Consider the following 17305-nt stretch of genomic DNA (forward strand, 5'->3'; position numbering starts at 1 on the left):
ACTGGCATGACCACGAATAACGAACATATATCAATGTTCCAACTCAATCACTATCTTGAATTTTTATTCTTTTCACAACCGATACACAAACTGGGACTGTTCTCCACTGAGTAGGAAAGGTTAAGGAGAGATTTAATTTATTCTTTATTCTTCCATGGGATGTGAGTGTCACTGGCAAGGCCAGCATTTGTTGCCCATTCCTAATGCCCTTAAACTGAGGGGCTTGCAAGGCATTTGTAATATTTAATGTATAATAAAAACGTAATATTTCCAAGTTTGCCGACAACACAAAACTTGATGGGAATGTGAGCGATGAGGAGGATGTTGAGACGGGTTGAGTGAGTGGGCAAATACATGGCAGATGCAGTATGATGTGGATAAGTGTGAAGTTATCCATTTCGGTAGGAAAAACAGAATGGCAGAGTTTTATTTAAATGGTGATAGGTTGGGAAATGTTGATGTTCAAAGGGACCTGGGGTGTTCTTATACCCCAGTCACTGAAAGCAAGCATGCAGGTGCAGCAAGTAGTTAAGAAGGCAAATGGTATGTTGGCCTTCATTGCGAGAGGTCTTGAGTACAGGAGCAAGGATGTCTTACTGCAGCTGCACAGGGCCTTGATGAGACCTCACCTGGAGTATTGTGTGCAGTTTTGGTCTCCTTACCTAAAGATATACTTGCCGTAGAGGGAGTGCAGCGAAGGTTCACCAGGCTGATTCCTGGGACGGTAGGATTGTCGTATGAGGAGAGATTGGGCCGACTAAGCCCTGTATTCACTGGGGTTTAGAAAAATGAGAGGGGATCTCATTGAAACATATAAAATTCTGACAGGGATGGACAGACTGGATGCAGGGATGATATTTCCTCTGGCTGGGGGTCACAGTCTCAGGATACAGGGTAGACCATTTAGGGCTGAGATGAGGAGAAACTTCTTCAGTCAGAGGGTGGTGAACCTGTGGAATTCTCTACCCCAGAGGGCTGTGGAGGCCAAGTCACTGAATATATTTCCGAAGGAAATAGATAGATTTCTAGACTCTAAAGGCATCAAGGGGTATGGGGAGAAAGCGGGTGTATGGCGTTGAGATAGAGGATCAGCCAAAATCAGATTGAATGGTGGAGCAGGCTCGAAGACCCAAACAACCTACAACTCCTCCTATTTTCTATGTTTCCGTGGGCAGTTAGTTTCAACCACATTGCTGTGGATCTGGAGTCACATGTAAGGCAGACCAAAAGGACATAGTGAAGCAGATAGGTTTTTAACATCAATTCATTATAATCAGTCCAGGTTTGATTTGAATTCCAGATTTATTAATTGAATTTAAATTCCATCAGCAGCCATGTTGGGATGTAAGTTCAAGGTGAGGGGTAGGAGGTTTAGGGGGGATGTGAGGAAAAACTTTTTTACCCAGAGGGTGGTGACGGTCTGGAATGCGCTGCCCGGGAGGGTGGTGGAGGCGGGTTGCCTCACATCCTTTAAAAAGTACCTGGATGAGTACTTGGCACGTCATAACATTCAAGGCTATGGGCCAAGTGCTGGTAAATGGGATTAGGTAAGTAGGTCAGGTGTTTCTCACATGTCGGTGCAGACTCGATGGGCCGAAGGGCCTCTTCTGCACTGTGATTTGAATCTGTGTTCCCAGGACATCAGCCTGAGCCATTAGCCCAGTTTTCCTACCACAACACCATTCTCTCCCATTAGATCCTTTAATAAAGGGTTTCCAAATTGAGAGATTTAGATAAGAGTAAATCAGGAGAAACTATTCACACTGGCAGGAGGGTCAGTGACCAGGCAACATAGATTTAAAATAATTGTTTAAAAAAATCCAGGGGAGATGGGGAGAACAAAAACAAAACTGCCTGGAAAAACTCAGCAGGTCTGACAGCATCTGCGGAGACAGGGATACAGTTGACGTTTCGAGTCAGTTCTGATGAAGGGTCATACGGACTCAAAACGTCAACTGTATCCCTCTCCGCAGATGCTGCCAGACGTGCTGAGTTTTTCCAGGCAGTTTTGTTTTTGTTATAGATTTCCAGCATCCGCAGTATTTTGCTTTTATCTTAAGAGATGGGAAGAAATTTGTTTTACATTGAGTTATGCTGATCTGGAATGCACTGCCTGAAAGGGCGGTGGAAGTAGATTCAATAGAAACTTCCAAAAGGGAATCGAATAAGTATTTGAAAAGAAGAGAAATGACGGGGCTCGACAGGAGGAGCAGGGAAGTAGGATGAACTACATAGCTTTTCCAAAGAGGCAGCAGAGGCACAAACGGGCTGAATGGCCTCATTTTCTGCCCCATCATTCTATGGTATGTGGTCTTTTGATGCACAATTACATTCCTGGTTGTAAGATCCTGAGAAATAGACCGACGGAGACGTTTGAATCAACCAATCCCCATTGAACATCTTATGTATGTAATTGACAAGCCCCAGGAGAAAGGGTCAAAAGGTAAAGTTCAAAACATTGCCAAAGAGTGGGAGAGAGGGGTGATGTAAATCAGAAGATGGTGGGATGGTAATGGGGCACTTTTGTTTCTAAACCTGCCAATTATAGGAGAAAGACAAACTGAGGGAGCGGAGGAGTTCCATAGCTTTGCAGGCAATCCAGGCAAAACTAGAGTAGGAAGATGGTGAGATTGGTCTGAATATCAACAAATGAACAAGTAGAGAGGAGGTGGTATAGGCTGAGATATTTGGAACACAAAGGAGGATTGTTCAGAGAAATGATGGCCATATTGGTAATAATAAAGTAGGAGAAGAGCAACAAGGTAATGAGAGAGGGGAGTGAGAACATGTTTAAGACTGAGAATAGACCGATGTGGTGCCAGAGAAAGAGAGGGCATGAAGGCAAGAGCTAGAGATTATTAGTCATGGAAAGAGAAGCAGCCCCAACTATTGCTGGCACGCTCCAGCAAAGCAGATACTACTTTTTTTTAAAAAAAACAAGTGGGTGAGTGAGCTTCAAATAATCGACAGGGCAATATTTCCACAGAAAATTTACCCAATCTCCTAATCGCTCCAACTGAAGTGAAGTGGGAGAGCAGGAAGTGGAAAAACAGAACGAACTTGCATCAGGAGAGACTGTTCCCATTGGTGGAAGGGTTGCGAACCAGAGGCCAGAGATTTAAGGTAATTGGCAAAGGCAGCAATTGGCGACATGAGGCAAAGCCTTTCCACAACAGCGTCAGGATTCGGAATCTTTTTTCTTTATTTGTTTATGGGATGTGGGCGTCGCTGGCTGGGCCAGCATTTATTGCCCATCCCTAATTGCCCTCGAGATGGTAGGCGGTGAGCTGCCTCCTTGAACCACCGAGAGTGTGGTGGAGCCAGGGTCAATCGAGGTACTCAAGAGAGAATTGGGTTATTACCTGAAGAGGAAGAATGTGCGTGGCTACAGGGAGAAGGCAGGGGGAGTGGCTCGGGGTGAATTGCTGAGTAAATTTGATGCTGAGTCAGCACAGACATGACAAGCCAAATGGCCTCCTCCTGTGCTGTAACCGTTCTGAGATTCTAGTGAACAACCTCAGGACATTCCAAAGTGATTTAAAACCAATGAAAAACACCTGAAGCGTAGTCATTGTGCCGTGATATAGGAAACACAGCAGCCAATTTCAGCACAGTGAGATCCCACAAACAGCAACGTGATAATGATCAGATCACTTGCTTTAGTGATGTCGGTTGAAGGGTAAAGAAAGGCAAATGAAACCAGCTTCAGAATGACTTGTCCCCAAGGAGTTATCTCACTTTTGGTCTCAGAAATTGGCCAACTACCAGAACCAACCATGCAGCAGCCTGGACTGGCCCAGGCAAGCCTCATGTCCCTCCCCAGCATATATAACTTACATGTCAGCACCGCTATATTAGAACTGGTGCGCTACAGAAAACAAATGTCCACTTACATCAGTGCATTATGTTTAAACCTCTCCTGGTCACTTTAACCACAATGTTTCACTCACTTTGGATTCTCATATTCCATCTGGGCAGGTTAAAAGATATTTCAGTCAAATCTCATTATACTCATCTTAGAACGGATTAGCAACTCTCTCCTCGTGGTGTGAGCTGCTAGGCTTCTCAATGAATTTTCGCCAGCTTTTAATCACCCATAATCATGTCCCATCTCTGGCATTGTGCCCAGGTTTGGATGTGAGGCAGGCCGCCTCCCATCCTTTGGCAAAGTCTGAAAATTCAATCAATTGCCAAATTCCGTCTAGAGTCTTGAGCACAAAATAAACAAGCAGTCATTCCCAGTGCAGTGCTGAGGGAGTGCTGCACTGTCTTCTGCATGAGACATTAAACTGAGGCCCCATCTGCTCTCTCAGGTGGATATAAAAGATCCAATGCCACTATTCGAAAAGAGCAGGGAGGGGGGAAGCTCTCCCTGCTGTTCTGGTCCATATTTTTTTTCCTCATTACTAAAACAGGTTTTCTGGTCATTATCTCATGGCTGGTTTGTGGAATCTCCTCGTGTGCTAACTGGCTGCCCTGTTTGCCTATGTTATAACAGTAGCTACACTTCCAAAATATTCAAGTTAGTTGCAAAGAGGTTTGCAGCTCGAAATGCAAATTCTTTGTCCCATTAGATCCAATTTGTTGTTGAGACTCACTTAATCCAAGGCATTGGGCGTGATCGTCCCAGATTTGTACCAAGTGCGGTAGCGGGTGTGAAAAATGATGTTTTACCCGCTAGCCGCAATAACGGGTTTTCGTGCCGTGTTGTGCACTTCCCGCCTCATTAATTGTGCAGCGATAAGAAATGCACCGTCTCGCTGGTGGGCAGCCTCTGAATCGCCCGTCACACTGTTACCTCACCGTTTCCTCAGTCTGGCTATCATATCTAAACCACAGCTCTTCCCCTGCCTGGGGCCACTCCTTCCCCTTCCCCCAAGCAAGCCCTAGCCCTAGCCACCGCCTCACGGTTGGTCTGGTCAGTAGAGACCTGCCCGAGACCTCCCTGAAAGTGACGTGGCGCTGATGACTGCGAGTGCTGCCCGAAGCAAGGTGGGCAAACCAACCTCGAAGTCCCGAGTGAAGGGCAGCTCGCCAGGTGCACGTCGCTCGTGTACAGCTGTGAAACACGTCGCTGTGCCCAGATCGTCCAGCATGGAGGGAGGGGGGGGAAGATTCCGGAGAGCAGGACTCATTATGAGATGCTAAAAGTATTGGAAATTCGGTTCCCAATGTGCGGCAGTGGGAAACGCAGCCCGCCATTGACAGGCGGAGTGGACGAGCGCAAACTGGTTTCACAAGGGCGTAAAACCGATTTTTGGCCATCTCCCCATATTGTCCACTCATGCCCGCCAAGACACCCATCGCCTCCAGGGGCCAGAGAATTCCACCCATTGTGTTTGAAAGTAATCCTGACCCCTCACACTTTCAGAGGAACAGGAGAAGGCCATTCAGCTCATCGAGCCTGCTCCACCATTCAGACGGATGGTTGGCTTATCATCTACCTCTCCACCATTTTCCCCCACTAACCCCATTTCCCTTGATGTCATTAGTATCCCAAAATCAGTCAACTTCTGCCTTGAACAAGCTCAACGATTGAGCTTCCACAGCTTTCCAACAAGGGCCACTTAGCCAACAGAAGAGGGATCCTGACTGACTGATTTCCCTGCCCCCCCCCACCCCTCATCCTGGCTAAGTGTTGCTGAGGTTAGTTCATAGGGTCACACAGCACAGGGAGGCGGCCGTTTGGACCATCTTGCGTGTGCCGGCCCCTTGCAAGAGCTTTCCGATTAGTCCCACTCCCCATGCTCTTTTTCCCATTAGCATGAAGCTCATCTCTGCTAACCCCAGCCCAGCCCAGCTCAACTCAGATCAGCGAACTCAGGCAGAACAGGGAATGGAACTAGAGGCATTCCTCCATCAGTAACTCATGGCCTTAGCCATGGTAATGGTCTTGCATTATGCAGCAGCATTATTCAAACCTTAACCCGCTGTTCAATTGCAAGTGTGCGATCTGTTTAACTCCACCCTTTTCAATGCAAAAATGAACCCCGATACCATAAAACACAGTCAGTGCCCATCAGTCCCTCTGCCACCTCCTGTAGAGACTCCAGCTGTGAATATTGAAAAGTCATGTGTCCTAATACCTGAAAAGTACAGTAATTTCTCACCTGGCCCGTTCCCTCACCCTTCCCAGATGCTCTGGTTGCCCACAGGCCGAGTGTGGCACTGAATTGCAGGAGCATCACCTACGATATTCACCCTTTCAGTGCCAGTTGGAATCTGTAGGAAAGGCACTAACATTCGCCTAGAGGGGGGTGGGGGGGTGGTGTAAGGCAGGGCCAGAGCAGCAGGCAAAGGGGGAAATTGACTCCGAGATTGCAGCCCTGTTTCTTTATATATAAAAGACAACAGGGAACGGACTTGGGGTGGGGGGGTGTGGTGCATAGAGGGAGGAACCCTAAAAAGAAATGCACATCACAGAGAGGTTTCGCTTGACTTCAGAGGCCAAACACATACAGCAGAGGGAAAGAGCGCTCAAACATGGGGTGAGGATTATCAGTTTGGAAAGGAAAAGCAATGGATCAATTCAGGAGTCTGCAATTACCAGAAGATACAGATACGGAGTTCCCTGATTTGGAATGGCTAGGCCACACTTTTGTCATCTGTTTAACCAAAGACATACATCAATGGCGGGGATCTCACACACAGTATCCTGTGCAGTTTTGGTCTCCTTAGCTCAGAGGGAAACAGTGAAGGTTCACCAGACTGATTCCTGGGATGGCAGGATTGTTGTACGAGGAGAGACTGGGTCGACCTTTTTTCTATTTGTTCATGGGATGTGGGCCTCGCTGGCTAGACCAGCGTTTATTACCCATCCCTGATTGCCCTTGTTCGGAAGGCATTAAGAGTCAACCACACTGCTGTGGGTCTGGAGTCACGTGTAGGCCAGACCGGGTAAAGATTTCCTTCCCTAAAGGGCACCACTGAACCAGATGGGTTTTTACGACAATCAGCAATGGTTTCATGGCCATCATCAGACTTTTAACTCCAGATTTTTGTTGGATTCAAATTTCACCATCTGCTATGGTGGGACTTGAACCCAGGTCCCCAGAGGATTACCCTGGGTCTCTGGAATACTAGTCCAGTGACAATACCACTAATGTACTTAAGAAGGAACTAGGTAGATTTCTAGACTCTAAAGGTGTCAAGGGATATGGGGAGAGAGTGGAAGTATGGCGTTAAGATGGAGGATCAGCCATGTTCATATTGAATGGTGGAGCAGGCTCGAAGGGCCGAATGACCTATTTTCGATGTTTCTGTTTCACACACACACACACACACACACACACACTCACACGTACCCGCTCGTATATATACACACACACACACACTCCTCTCATTGTAAATGTACACATGCACATCCCTCCCACAGTAACAGAGCAGGAGAGGGATGATACATGAGCCATTGGCCTTTGGGAGCTCTGTATTTATGAAAGGGAGACAAGAGGTTATCGGAAATTCCAGAATTACCAAGGCAAGGTGGTACAGCTTTAAGAAAACTTACATTCCCTTGAGTCAGGAATTTTCGCAGTCAGTAATGGACAAAATGATTCAGAGGAAGGGACAGAGAGTGAGAAGGTGTAAACTGGACAGTAATCCCTGTTACTATTTGATCCATCGCTGCAGATAAAGACACGGCTTTTGTGGGTGTATAAATGTGGCCCAATTTAACCAGTAAAGCTCTATTCTGTGGATCTGCTTCAACCTATTTATATCCATATACACAATGAATATACTATATACATACATACACATATTTGACATATGCAAAACATTCACGCTAGCATTTTATATGTGTATGTGTGTACATGCATATGCATCACACACAGGCTATGGGATGGGGACATCTCCAAGGTCACAAATGTACAATCTGATATATCTGACCCCATGGCTGCAGCCCGAGGTACATAGTGGTTCATCAGAGCTCTAATTCCAACTGTCAGGAGATGGGCAGGATCAGGAGGCCAATGGCTAGAGACACAGGAATGAGAGTTGAGGCGGTGAGGCAGTGGCATTGTCACTGACTAGTGTTCCAGAGACCCAATGTAATGCTCTGGGCACCCAGGTTCAAATCCCACCATGGCAGGTAGTGAAATTCAATAAAAAATCTGGAATTTAAAGTCTGATGACAATCATGGAACCATTGCCGATCTGGGAAGAAGAGCTGCCACCCTTACCTGGTTTGGCCTACATGGGACTCCAGACCCACAGCAATGTGGTTGACTCTTAAATGCCCTCTGAACAAGGGCAATTAGTGATGGCCTAGCCAGCGACACCTGTGATGATGGGAGGAATCGGCTCATAATCGAAGAGACGTCACTAATCAATGATTAGTGAGATCCTGACAGTGGACAAGGAGGCTGAACTGTAGCATGAAGAGATCATTGTGACATCTTGGATCATGTTAAAGCAACGTTAAATCTGAGAATCGTTAGGACATCATCTTGTAATATGCCCAGACCCCATCCTAACAGTAGGAAATGGTCTAAGAAGCCAGAGCCCAGTCCCTGTGAGCCATGTGCAGTTTTCTAGGAGGATCTGGGATTAACTGCATAATTGTGAATGATTTGCTGTAGAGAGAGACCAGTGAGCACAGGGATATAGATAGAGCAAACATTTGGCTCCTTCCTTCCGACAGCTAATATTAGATCTGACTGACTGTTGGATAGACATCTCTGGGTAGGGAAAGCACAGGAAAAGATCCTTGCAATGATTTTATTTTTTGTCAAGTGATTCATAAAGATGTTATCTTGCATTGCAATTTAGTTCCAGAATGTCAACTAGCAGGAACTAAGCTCCATCACCATGCGCTATCCACAATCGACATACCTTCTGAAAAAGTTGCCACAGACCTGGCAGGGTCTTTAGAGTGGTTAGTATATTCTATTGATTATCGATTAGGCGACCAGACATCCAGAGGCTATCCCCTATTATGAAACACAATACCAAAAACATTGGCAATGAATTGATTAGGATGCTTTCCAGGAATGGAATTCCAAAAGAGATTCTGACAGATCAGGGCACCCCATTTATGTCCACACCAACAGAAGACCTCTTAAGTTGTTAAAGGATTAAGGCTGTTTGCAATTCAAGTGCATCGTCTGCAGACTGATGGGTTGGTGCAGTATTTCAGTAAGGCTAAAGCAGGGATAGCAAGAATTAGGTGCCTTGTTATTGTACATAACGTCTGCAATTTGAGAAGATCCTCGGTCCTTCCATCTTCTGGACATCGAGACAAATCACTTGTGTTTCTAGATATTGACCAAGAATTTCCACTTTGGGCAGAATTGACAACCAGGAGACAGATTGCGTTAGGTTTCCAAGTCAATGTTATGGTTCGAATTTCCACTTATAATGACAAATGTAAAATTTCCCATGAACCAGAACAACTGGGCAGCTTGATAATGTAATTCTTCATATTTTTCTCCTTGCATTAAATTAAATTAATATCCCTCTATATTTAAGCGCGGTAACCTGGTGAAGTTTGATTAATACGGCTGAAAATGGATTGATCATAAAAAAAGCATTTTTAATCAGTGCCTAATCTACTGAGTGACCCGATTTTTTAGTTACTGAAAATGAATGTTTAAAAAAACTATACAGAATCACTTACTACTTTCATTGGTGTGCAGTTGTCAGTTTCTTAGCAAATTAAATATTTTTTCATATTTAAAAGCTTTTAAAAAAAAAGGTGCTTATTAGTTCCCTTGAAGGCCTGCAAATGGGTACAATCAGCAAAAACTCAACGCTGGTGAATCATTCGATCTAGAGAGGGGGTCTGGTTTCCAAGTCACGGAAACTCGATTTGCATGGGATCTATCAGCGCTCGGAGTTCCTCAGTCTTTTCCGCTGGTTTGTCCAATCTTGGGCAATTGGTGTTTTTTTAAAGCAGCGCAGCTTAACAGGATCTCCCTCAGCCCCATCCCCATTAGTAGAGAGGATTGGGAGGGGAGGGAGTAGCCCCTCTGTGGAATGAGATGGAACGTATTGTGAAAATGCGGGAAGCGGATGGAGACAGCCACTCCTGTCGTCAGGTAGTACCTGACAAAGGCACAGAAAGAGCCATGGGTCTACTGTAATAAGCAGGCGGCGAGTCCGAGACAGAAAAATGGACCACAGGGACTAAGCAGACATTTAGGTTGGCGAGCCCCTGCCTCCAACTGCTACTGTTGGCAGAACTTGAAACGATTCAGGCAGGGAGAGTTGAATGAGGGTGAAGAAAGGTTTCTTAATGTTAGAAGCAGCGCTGGATAGTTTAAGTCAGGCAGGCTTGATGGCCAAGCATGGGAAATGCCATGTGTGTTAATTTGTAGTCTGGGATGATCTAATCAAGTCCCAATTTGACAAGGTAGAGACTATTAGAAAATAGCTCACAGCTGTATCAAATAAACAAGTGAGAATGAACTATTTGGGGCCTGCATAATTTATCCCAGTCCTCCCCATCACGGAAACCCTTTTGACAGATCCAGTCAAATCTCAGGAACCAAATAAGATCCCTGTAGGGGAGAAAGCATTTGGGGACCTTCAGGATGCCTTATGTCCCCCCACTCCCCATTGGATGTATGGAATGTTGGCCTGGAGCAGTACAATCCCAAGTTACTGAAGGGGGCGGTTATCCCACAGCTGAGCAGATTGTTCTGTTCTCATGGTAGGAACTATGTTAGAGTCGAGAAGGAGCATTTAGTGATCAAATGGGTGGCGGAGTCCATAAAATATGTTTTATCAGAGAGAACCTTTGGCCACCAAGGCCCTACCCCAACCCCCACTCCCCCTGCCAACTTAAGTGGAAGTGGATGAATAAGGAAAGGAATTCATGGGTAATTTGTTGGTTTATGTTCCTCTAACCACACACCTTTACTGTTGAGCAGGAACGTGATGACCCTCCACCCAATTAATACCTTGCAACAGGAGCTGCACAAGTCCCTAGCTCTCTTTGCAGGCACAGGCGCTACATAACAGAGAGAGAGAGAGACAATACGTACATGAACAATAGACCTACAGGAGACCTCTCTCTCTCCACAAATACACACAGATTTGACTCCACCTCAGGGCCCGACATCTGAAGCAGAAGGAACGAACACACAGACACATCGTGAGGCTGATCAGTTTGGCAAAAGGAAGAGTAATAGATTAATTTAGGAGTTTTCAATTAGCAGAAAATACAGGTACTCTCCGATATGGAATGGGTCAGGCCACAGACCCTCCTCATAGATTTAACCAAAGTTATAGATTGATGGAGCGGGTTATTCAGACGGTCAAACAGGCACATACATACATATACACGTGCACACACCCCTCCCACATATACAGGAACAGGGATGATGCATGAACCATAAGCCTTTTGGAGCTCTGTATATGTGATATGGATATGAAGTTATATAAAATTCCAGGATTACCAAGGCAAGGCGACATCGCTTTAAGGAATCCTAGTTGCCTTGAGTTAGGAATTTTTCTCAGCCTGTAATGGATAAAAGGCAGTTTAAAAGTGGAAGGAGCCGAGAGTGAGAAGGTGTCGGTTGGGCATTAATCCCCGTTACCGGTTGATCCATCGCTGCGGGTAAAGACACAGTCGCCTTTTTATCTGGGTACAATTTAACTGCGCACAACAACATCTCCTCTCTTTCAAAGCCCCACAGGCTCATGATACAGTTGTATAGTTTGACAAGACCCACCTGCTGAATCTCTGGGTCTAACACCAACAATGGAGAAGCTTCAACAGTAAAAGATAAATTGTGGATTGCAATAGGAGTAGTAAAGGCAGCAAGCAGACAGATCCCTAGAGCAGCACAAGGCTCTGATCAGCCAGGGGGGGCTCGAGTGTGGGAGTTTACAGGAGCCTCACTTCCCCCCCCACCTCAATTCTTTTTCTGCACCCCTCACCCTCTCCCCAATTTCACTGACTCTTTTCTGCAGAATGCTTCATTTTGACCCTGAATCTAGACAGTAAATACAGGCTGTTCAACCTCGAATAGCATCACAGCTGAATCCAGTTCTGTTTCTATCCAACCACTGCACACCTACATATACACTCCAGCAGACATCAGGTCACTGGACAGTGATCAGGAGCAGCATCCTTTTGGATTCCCCCTCTCCCCCCACCACCCTCCTTCTCCTCCTCGTCGGCACTGAGGTCAACTTTAGCCACTCTAGTCAAGTTCAGCTCGCTCAGTACCTGACTTTTGATTGAACACGAGGAGCTTTCTGGGCGAGTCTCCTGCTCGTCCAGGTTAACAAATGGCTACAAGACCTGAGACTTGGAGCAGCATGGGACCAATTCCCACCCCAAAGTCCACTTGCTTTGGTAGAAAGATGCTACTAATGATAAACGAGTGTGAGATGGCGTCCAAAAACCGAGATCTGTGGAGACCTCCCCCCCCCCCACCCTGCCCCCGCCCGCCCCCCCCTGCCCCCGCCCCCCCCCCCCCCCCCCCAGTGAAATAATAATGTCATCCTAATTCGCTCCTTCCAAGTATTTTTGAAGACAGCTGCCACTTTTTTGGAAAACCCACGGAACTTCAACAGAAAACAAAACCTCAAGACACTCTGTCCGTGACATTCTGACTGAAACAGTGGCTGGGTTTCACCCCACCCCGGAGCCTTGCCACATCCCCAGCTCCTCAGTGTGCCCCAGACTTTCCACAACCTCTAAAAAGTGCCACACCGTTCGACCTTCACCCCAAGAGTGGGGAGGAACTGCACTCGCTTGTCCTTTCCGGAGGCTTCTGCCCATTTGCTTTGGAAATGCTCAGCCGGGTAATATCATATCCGTTTCTCTTTTTTTTAAAGAAAAAAAAGACAATTTTTGACAAAGAACTTTCGACGCCTCCTCTCCACCTCCCCTGAAGAGCTCAGTCCGAGGAAATTGAAAGCAATTATTGTTTGGAAAGTTTTGTTCGAAACCCATCGAATCTTCTTCAACTTAGTCTTCCAACGTGTTCGTGATACCAGGTTTGATTTGCATGTATTAGACGCTCAGTTCGAATGGCGCTATTTAAGTGATTTTGGTCCTTCCAGAGGGCCTGAGGGGTGTTGGGACCCGGGACCCCACCACCACAAAACTCTGGCCTCAAAAGAATTTGTCATCTATTCTAAAGTGGGGCCGGGTGACGTCGTCGGGGTTGATGAAGACGGAGATGGATTTCCCCGGGTTCTCGGTCACCAGCTGCTGCAGCTTCTTGGCCAGCCGGTCGTCCGGCTGCCGGCTGTCCCCGGAGCCGTGGTCCGAGGACGGGGAAGGGGTGCCGGAGCCGCTGCCCCTCCGGTGGACGTCCTGGGTCAGCCGGTTGGCCGCCTTGGCGTGCTCGGTGGCGGTCCGCAGGTGCTCGGCGGGGTCAGAGCGCACCGATGAGAGCTGGCGGGCGTGGAGCACGGCCGCCTGGTCGGACAGGTGCTCGAACATGTTGCACTGCGGGATGAAGTAGTTGGGGCAGGACCGGTTGACCAGGCAGTGTTGGAGGTCGTCGATCAAACCGAGCAGGAAGTCCGCAGCGTATTCCTCCTGGGCCAAAAACGTGGCGGGGAGTCTGTCACAAGCCCAGAGCATCATGCTCCTCAAGTGGTAGGGGCTGATGGCTTTGGGTCTGGACAGGAGTTTCATAATAATGGCCTTGCAGGCTTGGTAGGCTTGCATGAGGCTGCTGGAGATGCATTTCTTCAGCTGGACCTCACTTCGCGCAAAGGACAGGCGCCATTCGTTTTCCCTCTTCCCATGAAGAGAGGCGGCCGGCACCAGGTAGAAGCCGCTGATGACCTCCTCCTCTGTGATCTTGCCATCCCAGAAGTGGTTCTCCATCAGCCAGCTCTGTGCCACAGCAGGCCAGCCCTTGAAGGAGACCACGGGGATGATGTCGTACAGCATGCGGCTGGAGCCCACGGCCAGGATGACCGAGATCACCGTGCCATTCCTCTCCACCTTCTCCACCTTGGGCATCCCGCGCTGGGGCTTCTTCTGGATCTCGGCCAGCACCACAGTGATGGCATCGTAAAACCAGTCGGCCACCCGGGTGGGGGAGAAAAAGTAGTTGGTGCCTCCGTTGATGTGGTCCACAATGGTGCAGCAGTCTTTCCACTTGTTGATGGTTCCTTCGTCAAACAGCCGGAGACTCAGCCAAGAGTGACAGAGCGCGGAGTGGCGCATGTCCAGAGTGACCGGCTGGTTGCGGTCGTGGAGTTTGAGGGCCGGGACCAGAAGAGTGAAGTCCATGTCGTAATCCGTCCCCCGGACATAGATGCTAAGCTCCTCGAGGTCCATATCCACCACGCCTTCCCGGACACCTCCGGACAGCAGGAGATACTCGTTGGCCACTGGAAGCTTCTGGTCCAACTTCTGCACCATGCCTGGTCAAAACAAAACAAAATAAATATACACAAAAGAGACAATATAAGCTTGGAAGTATAAACCAAATAAATTGCTCCTTTTGAAACAGAGACCCCTCTATCCTTCTGAGTTTGTCAAAGATGAAATTCTAGGTGATGTTGATCTCCCAGTTTCTCATCGTCCTTTGGTACCTAGAGCCCTCAGAGATCTCTGCACTCCTCCAATTCTGGCATCTTGGACATACCCGATTTTTATCGTTTCGCCATTGGCGGCTTTGCCTTCAGCTGCCTCGGCCCTAGGCTCTGGACTTCCCTCCCTAAACGTCATCACCCCTTTAAGACACCCCTTAAAACTGCTCCCTCTTACCTGGTCTAATATCTCGTTCTGTGGCTCGGTGGCAAACTCTGTTCAATAAAACTCCTGTGCAAAGCTTTGGATTTACTATGTTAAAGATGCACATTAGATTATCAATAAAGATACAATTAATCAGTGACACAGGCTAGGATGAGGCAGGGTTATCGAGTAACAGGTGAGGGAGAGCTGGATTCTCAGTGAAGGTCCTACAACAGCAATTTGCATTTGTACAATGCCTTTAACTTAGTAAAACATCCCAAGGTGCTTCAGAGGGTAATTATAAATCAAAATTTGACAACAAATGACAAAAGGAGATATTAGGACAGATGACCAAAAGCTAGGTCAAAGATGCATGTTTTAAGGAGTGGCTTAAAGGAGGAAAGCGAGGGAGAGAGGAGGGCAAGGTTTAAGGAGGGAATTCGAGAGCTGGGGACTCAGGGAGCTGAAGGCATGACCAACTGGGGAGGCCCAAGAGGCCAGAATTAAAGGAGCGTAGTGCTGTTGGGCTGGGGCAATTTGGAGAGGTAGGAAGGGGCGAGACCATGGAGGGAGGAGTTGAAAACAAGGAATGACAATTTTAAAATTGAGGTGCTGCTTAACATGGAACATAAGTAGGAATGTGGCAGCGATACACAGAGATGGGGAAGGTGTCACTAAGAGACAGTGTAGAGGAGTTGGATTAATGACTATTTGGAGCTGAAGTCCACTTGCATTGATCAGTCCTTGAAATAACTTCAATCTGTCGATACCATTATATATCTTTATGGAGTTCCCTCATCGCTTCCGAGCATTTGCAGTATTCTCTCAGCCTCAGTCCTCTGGTCCGTGTGACTAACCCAGTGACTCCTTCTTGTCCCCCCCCCATTAATACCCACATAGCTTACAAGCACCTAGCTAGTTCATGGTGTTTGCTTGCAGCCTCTGAGTCTGAAGATTGTGGGTTCAAGTCCCCACTCCACAGACTCGAGTATAAAATCCAGGATGACACCTAGTGCTGGACCGTCAGAGATATTAACTTATGGAAGAGACGTCAAACCGAGGCCCCTCTCTGCCTTTCTGGGCGGATGTAAAGGATCCCCACTGCTACTAATTTGAAGAAGAGCACGGGAGCTGGCATCAGACTCAATCCCTCAATCAAAAAATCAGCAAAACAGATCGTCTGCTCATGATATCAGTGTTGTTTGCGGGATCTTGCTGTGCACAAATTGGCTGCCCCATGTCTTACATTACAACAGTGACTACACTTGTAAAGTATTTGATTGGATGTAAAGCACTTGTAGGGCATCCTGAGGTCAGAAAAAAATGCTGCATAAATGGAAGCTCTTCCATTTCCCCCTCCCTGGATGACAATGCACCAGATGAGTGCACACATGTTCAAGGTGCCCAGGTGGCATTATCGACTTGCTCTAGGCAACTGTGAGCATGACTGGTGCCCGCAGATGTTGTGCTGATATTTTATAGCAAGCATTTTACCGTAACCCCGGGTACAGGCACCAGGGTCCTCCATGGCTGCAAAGCTTTCTTTCTGTGTCATTCACCGGTCGCTGGAGAATATAAAATCAAACAGCTCAGAAGGAGGCCATTCAGCCCATTGTGCCTGTGCTCGCTCTTTGAAAGAACTATCCAATTATATTCACTCCCCTCCTCTTTCCCCATTGTCCTGTAAATTGCTCCCTTTTTTTTTAAGTATTATCCAATTCCCTTTTGAAAAAGTTATTGAAGATGCTCAAACCGCCCTTTCAGGCAGCACGTTCCAGATCGTAACTCACTGTGTAAAAAGAAAATTCTTCTCATCTCCCCCTCGGTTCCTTTGCCAAATGCCTTCAATCTGTCTTGGCAGGTTACTAAAGCTTTTAGCGCTGGAGACAATTTCTCCTTATTTACGCTCTCAAAACCCATTATCATCTTGAATGCCTCAATTAAACTTACTCCTTAACTGTAAATTTGGGCAGATTTTCCTCCTATCAAAGTTCAGCACAGTAACCAGGGGGGAAACCAGGGAACCGTTGCATATACATAAGAGATCCCATCCTCTCCCTCATTCCCTAACCAGAAGATGAAAATCTTCATCAACATCAGTTTATATTTTATATGACAAGGAATTACCTAGCCCGGAAACAGGCCATTGGGCCCAACCAGCTGGTGCTGTTGTTTTTTCTCTCTTCCCATTCCATCTGTCCCATCTCAGCCTTTCAGGATATTTTTCTATTTCCTTTTCTCTCTCATACCCATCCAGTTTCCTTTTGAAAGGGTCTAAACTATTTGCCTCAAGCACTTCAGTGGTAGCAAGTCCCAGATTCTAATCGTTCTCTAGTAAACATTGATTTCTCCTCATGTCACGCTTTTGATGGAGATGAATGTCATACCTTACTTCACAGGAACATAATCAGTCTAAGATGGCCACCAGTTCCCAGGCCCCACCGGTAAAGTCTGGGACCAGGTTTGTGAATTTTTGGTTAAAATTCCCACATTCCCCACACATATAGAGGCTTGAAAATAACAAGAGGTGGGATTTTCACTGACTTGGATAAAGGAATAGAGAACCATGCATCGAGATGTGGGGCATCTCACAGTTTCACAGAATTGTTACAGCACAGGAGGAGGCCATTCGGCCCATCGTGTCTGTACCGG

The 17305-nt window shown here is 46.9% G+C and overlaps 1 protein-coding gene across 1 annotated transcript in view; it reads right to left on the reverse strand.

Annotated features, from left to right (window-relative positions):
• The window catches only part of LOC144694248 (nucleotidyltransferase MB21D2), an 83512-nt gene that overhangs the window by 4821 nt on the left and 61386 nt on the right, over positions 1-17305 (reverse strand). The window contains exon 2 of the mRNA XM_078564592.1: positions 13063-14340. Within this exon, the coding sequence (XP_078420718.1) occupies positions 13070-14340 (1271 nt within the window). The 3' untranslated portion in view covers positions 13063-13069. The remainder of the gene's footprint in view (positions 1-13062; positions 14341-17305) is intronic.

The sequence above is a fragment of the Cetorhinus maximus genome, chromosome 19 (assembly GCF_964194155.1).
Source record: "Cetorhinus maximus chromosome 19, sCetMax3.hap1.1, whole genome shotgun sequence".
Lineage (NCBI taxonomy): Eukaryota > Metazoa > Chordata > Chondrichthyes > Lamniformes > Cetorhinidae > Cetorhinus > Cetorhinus maximus.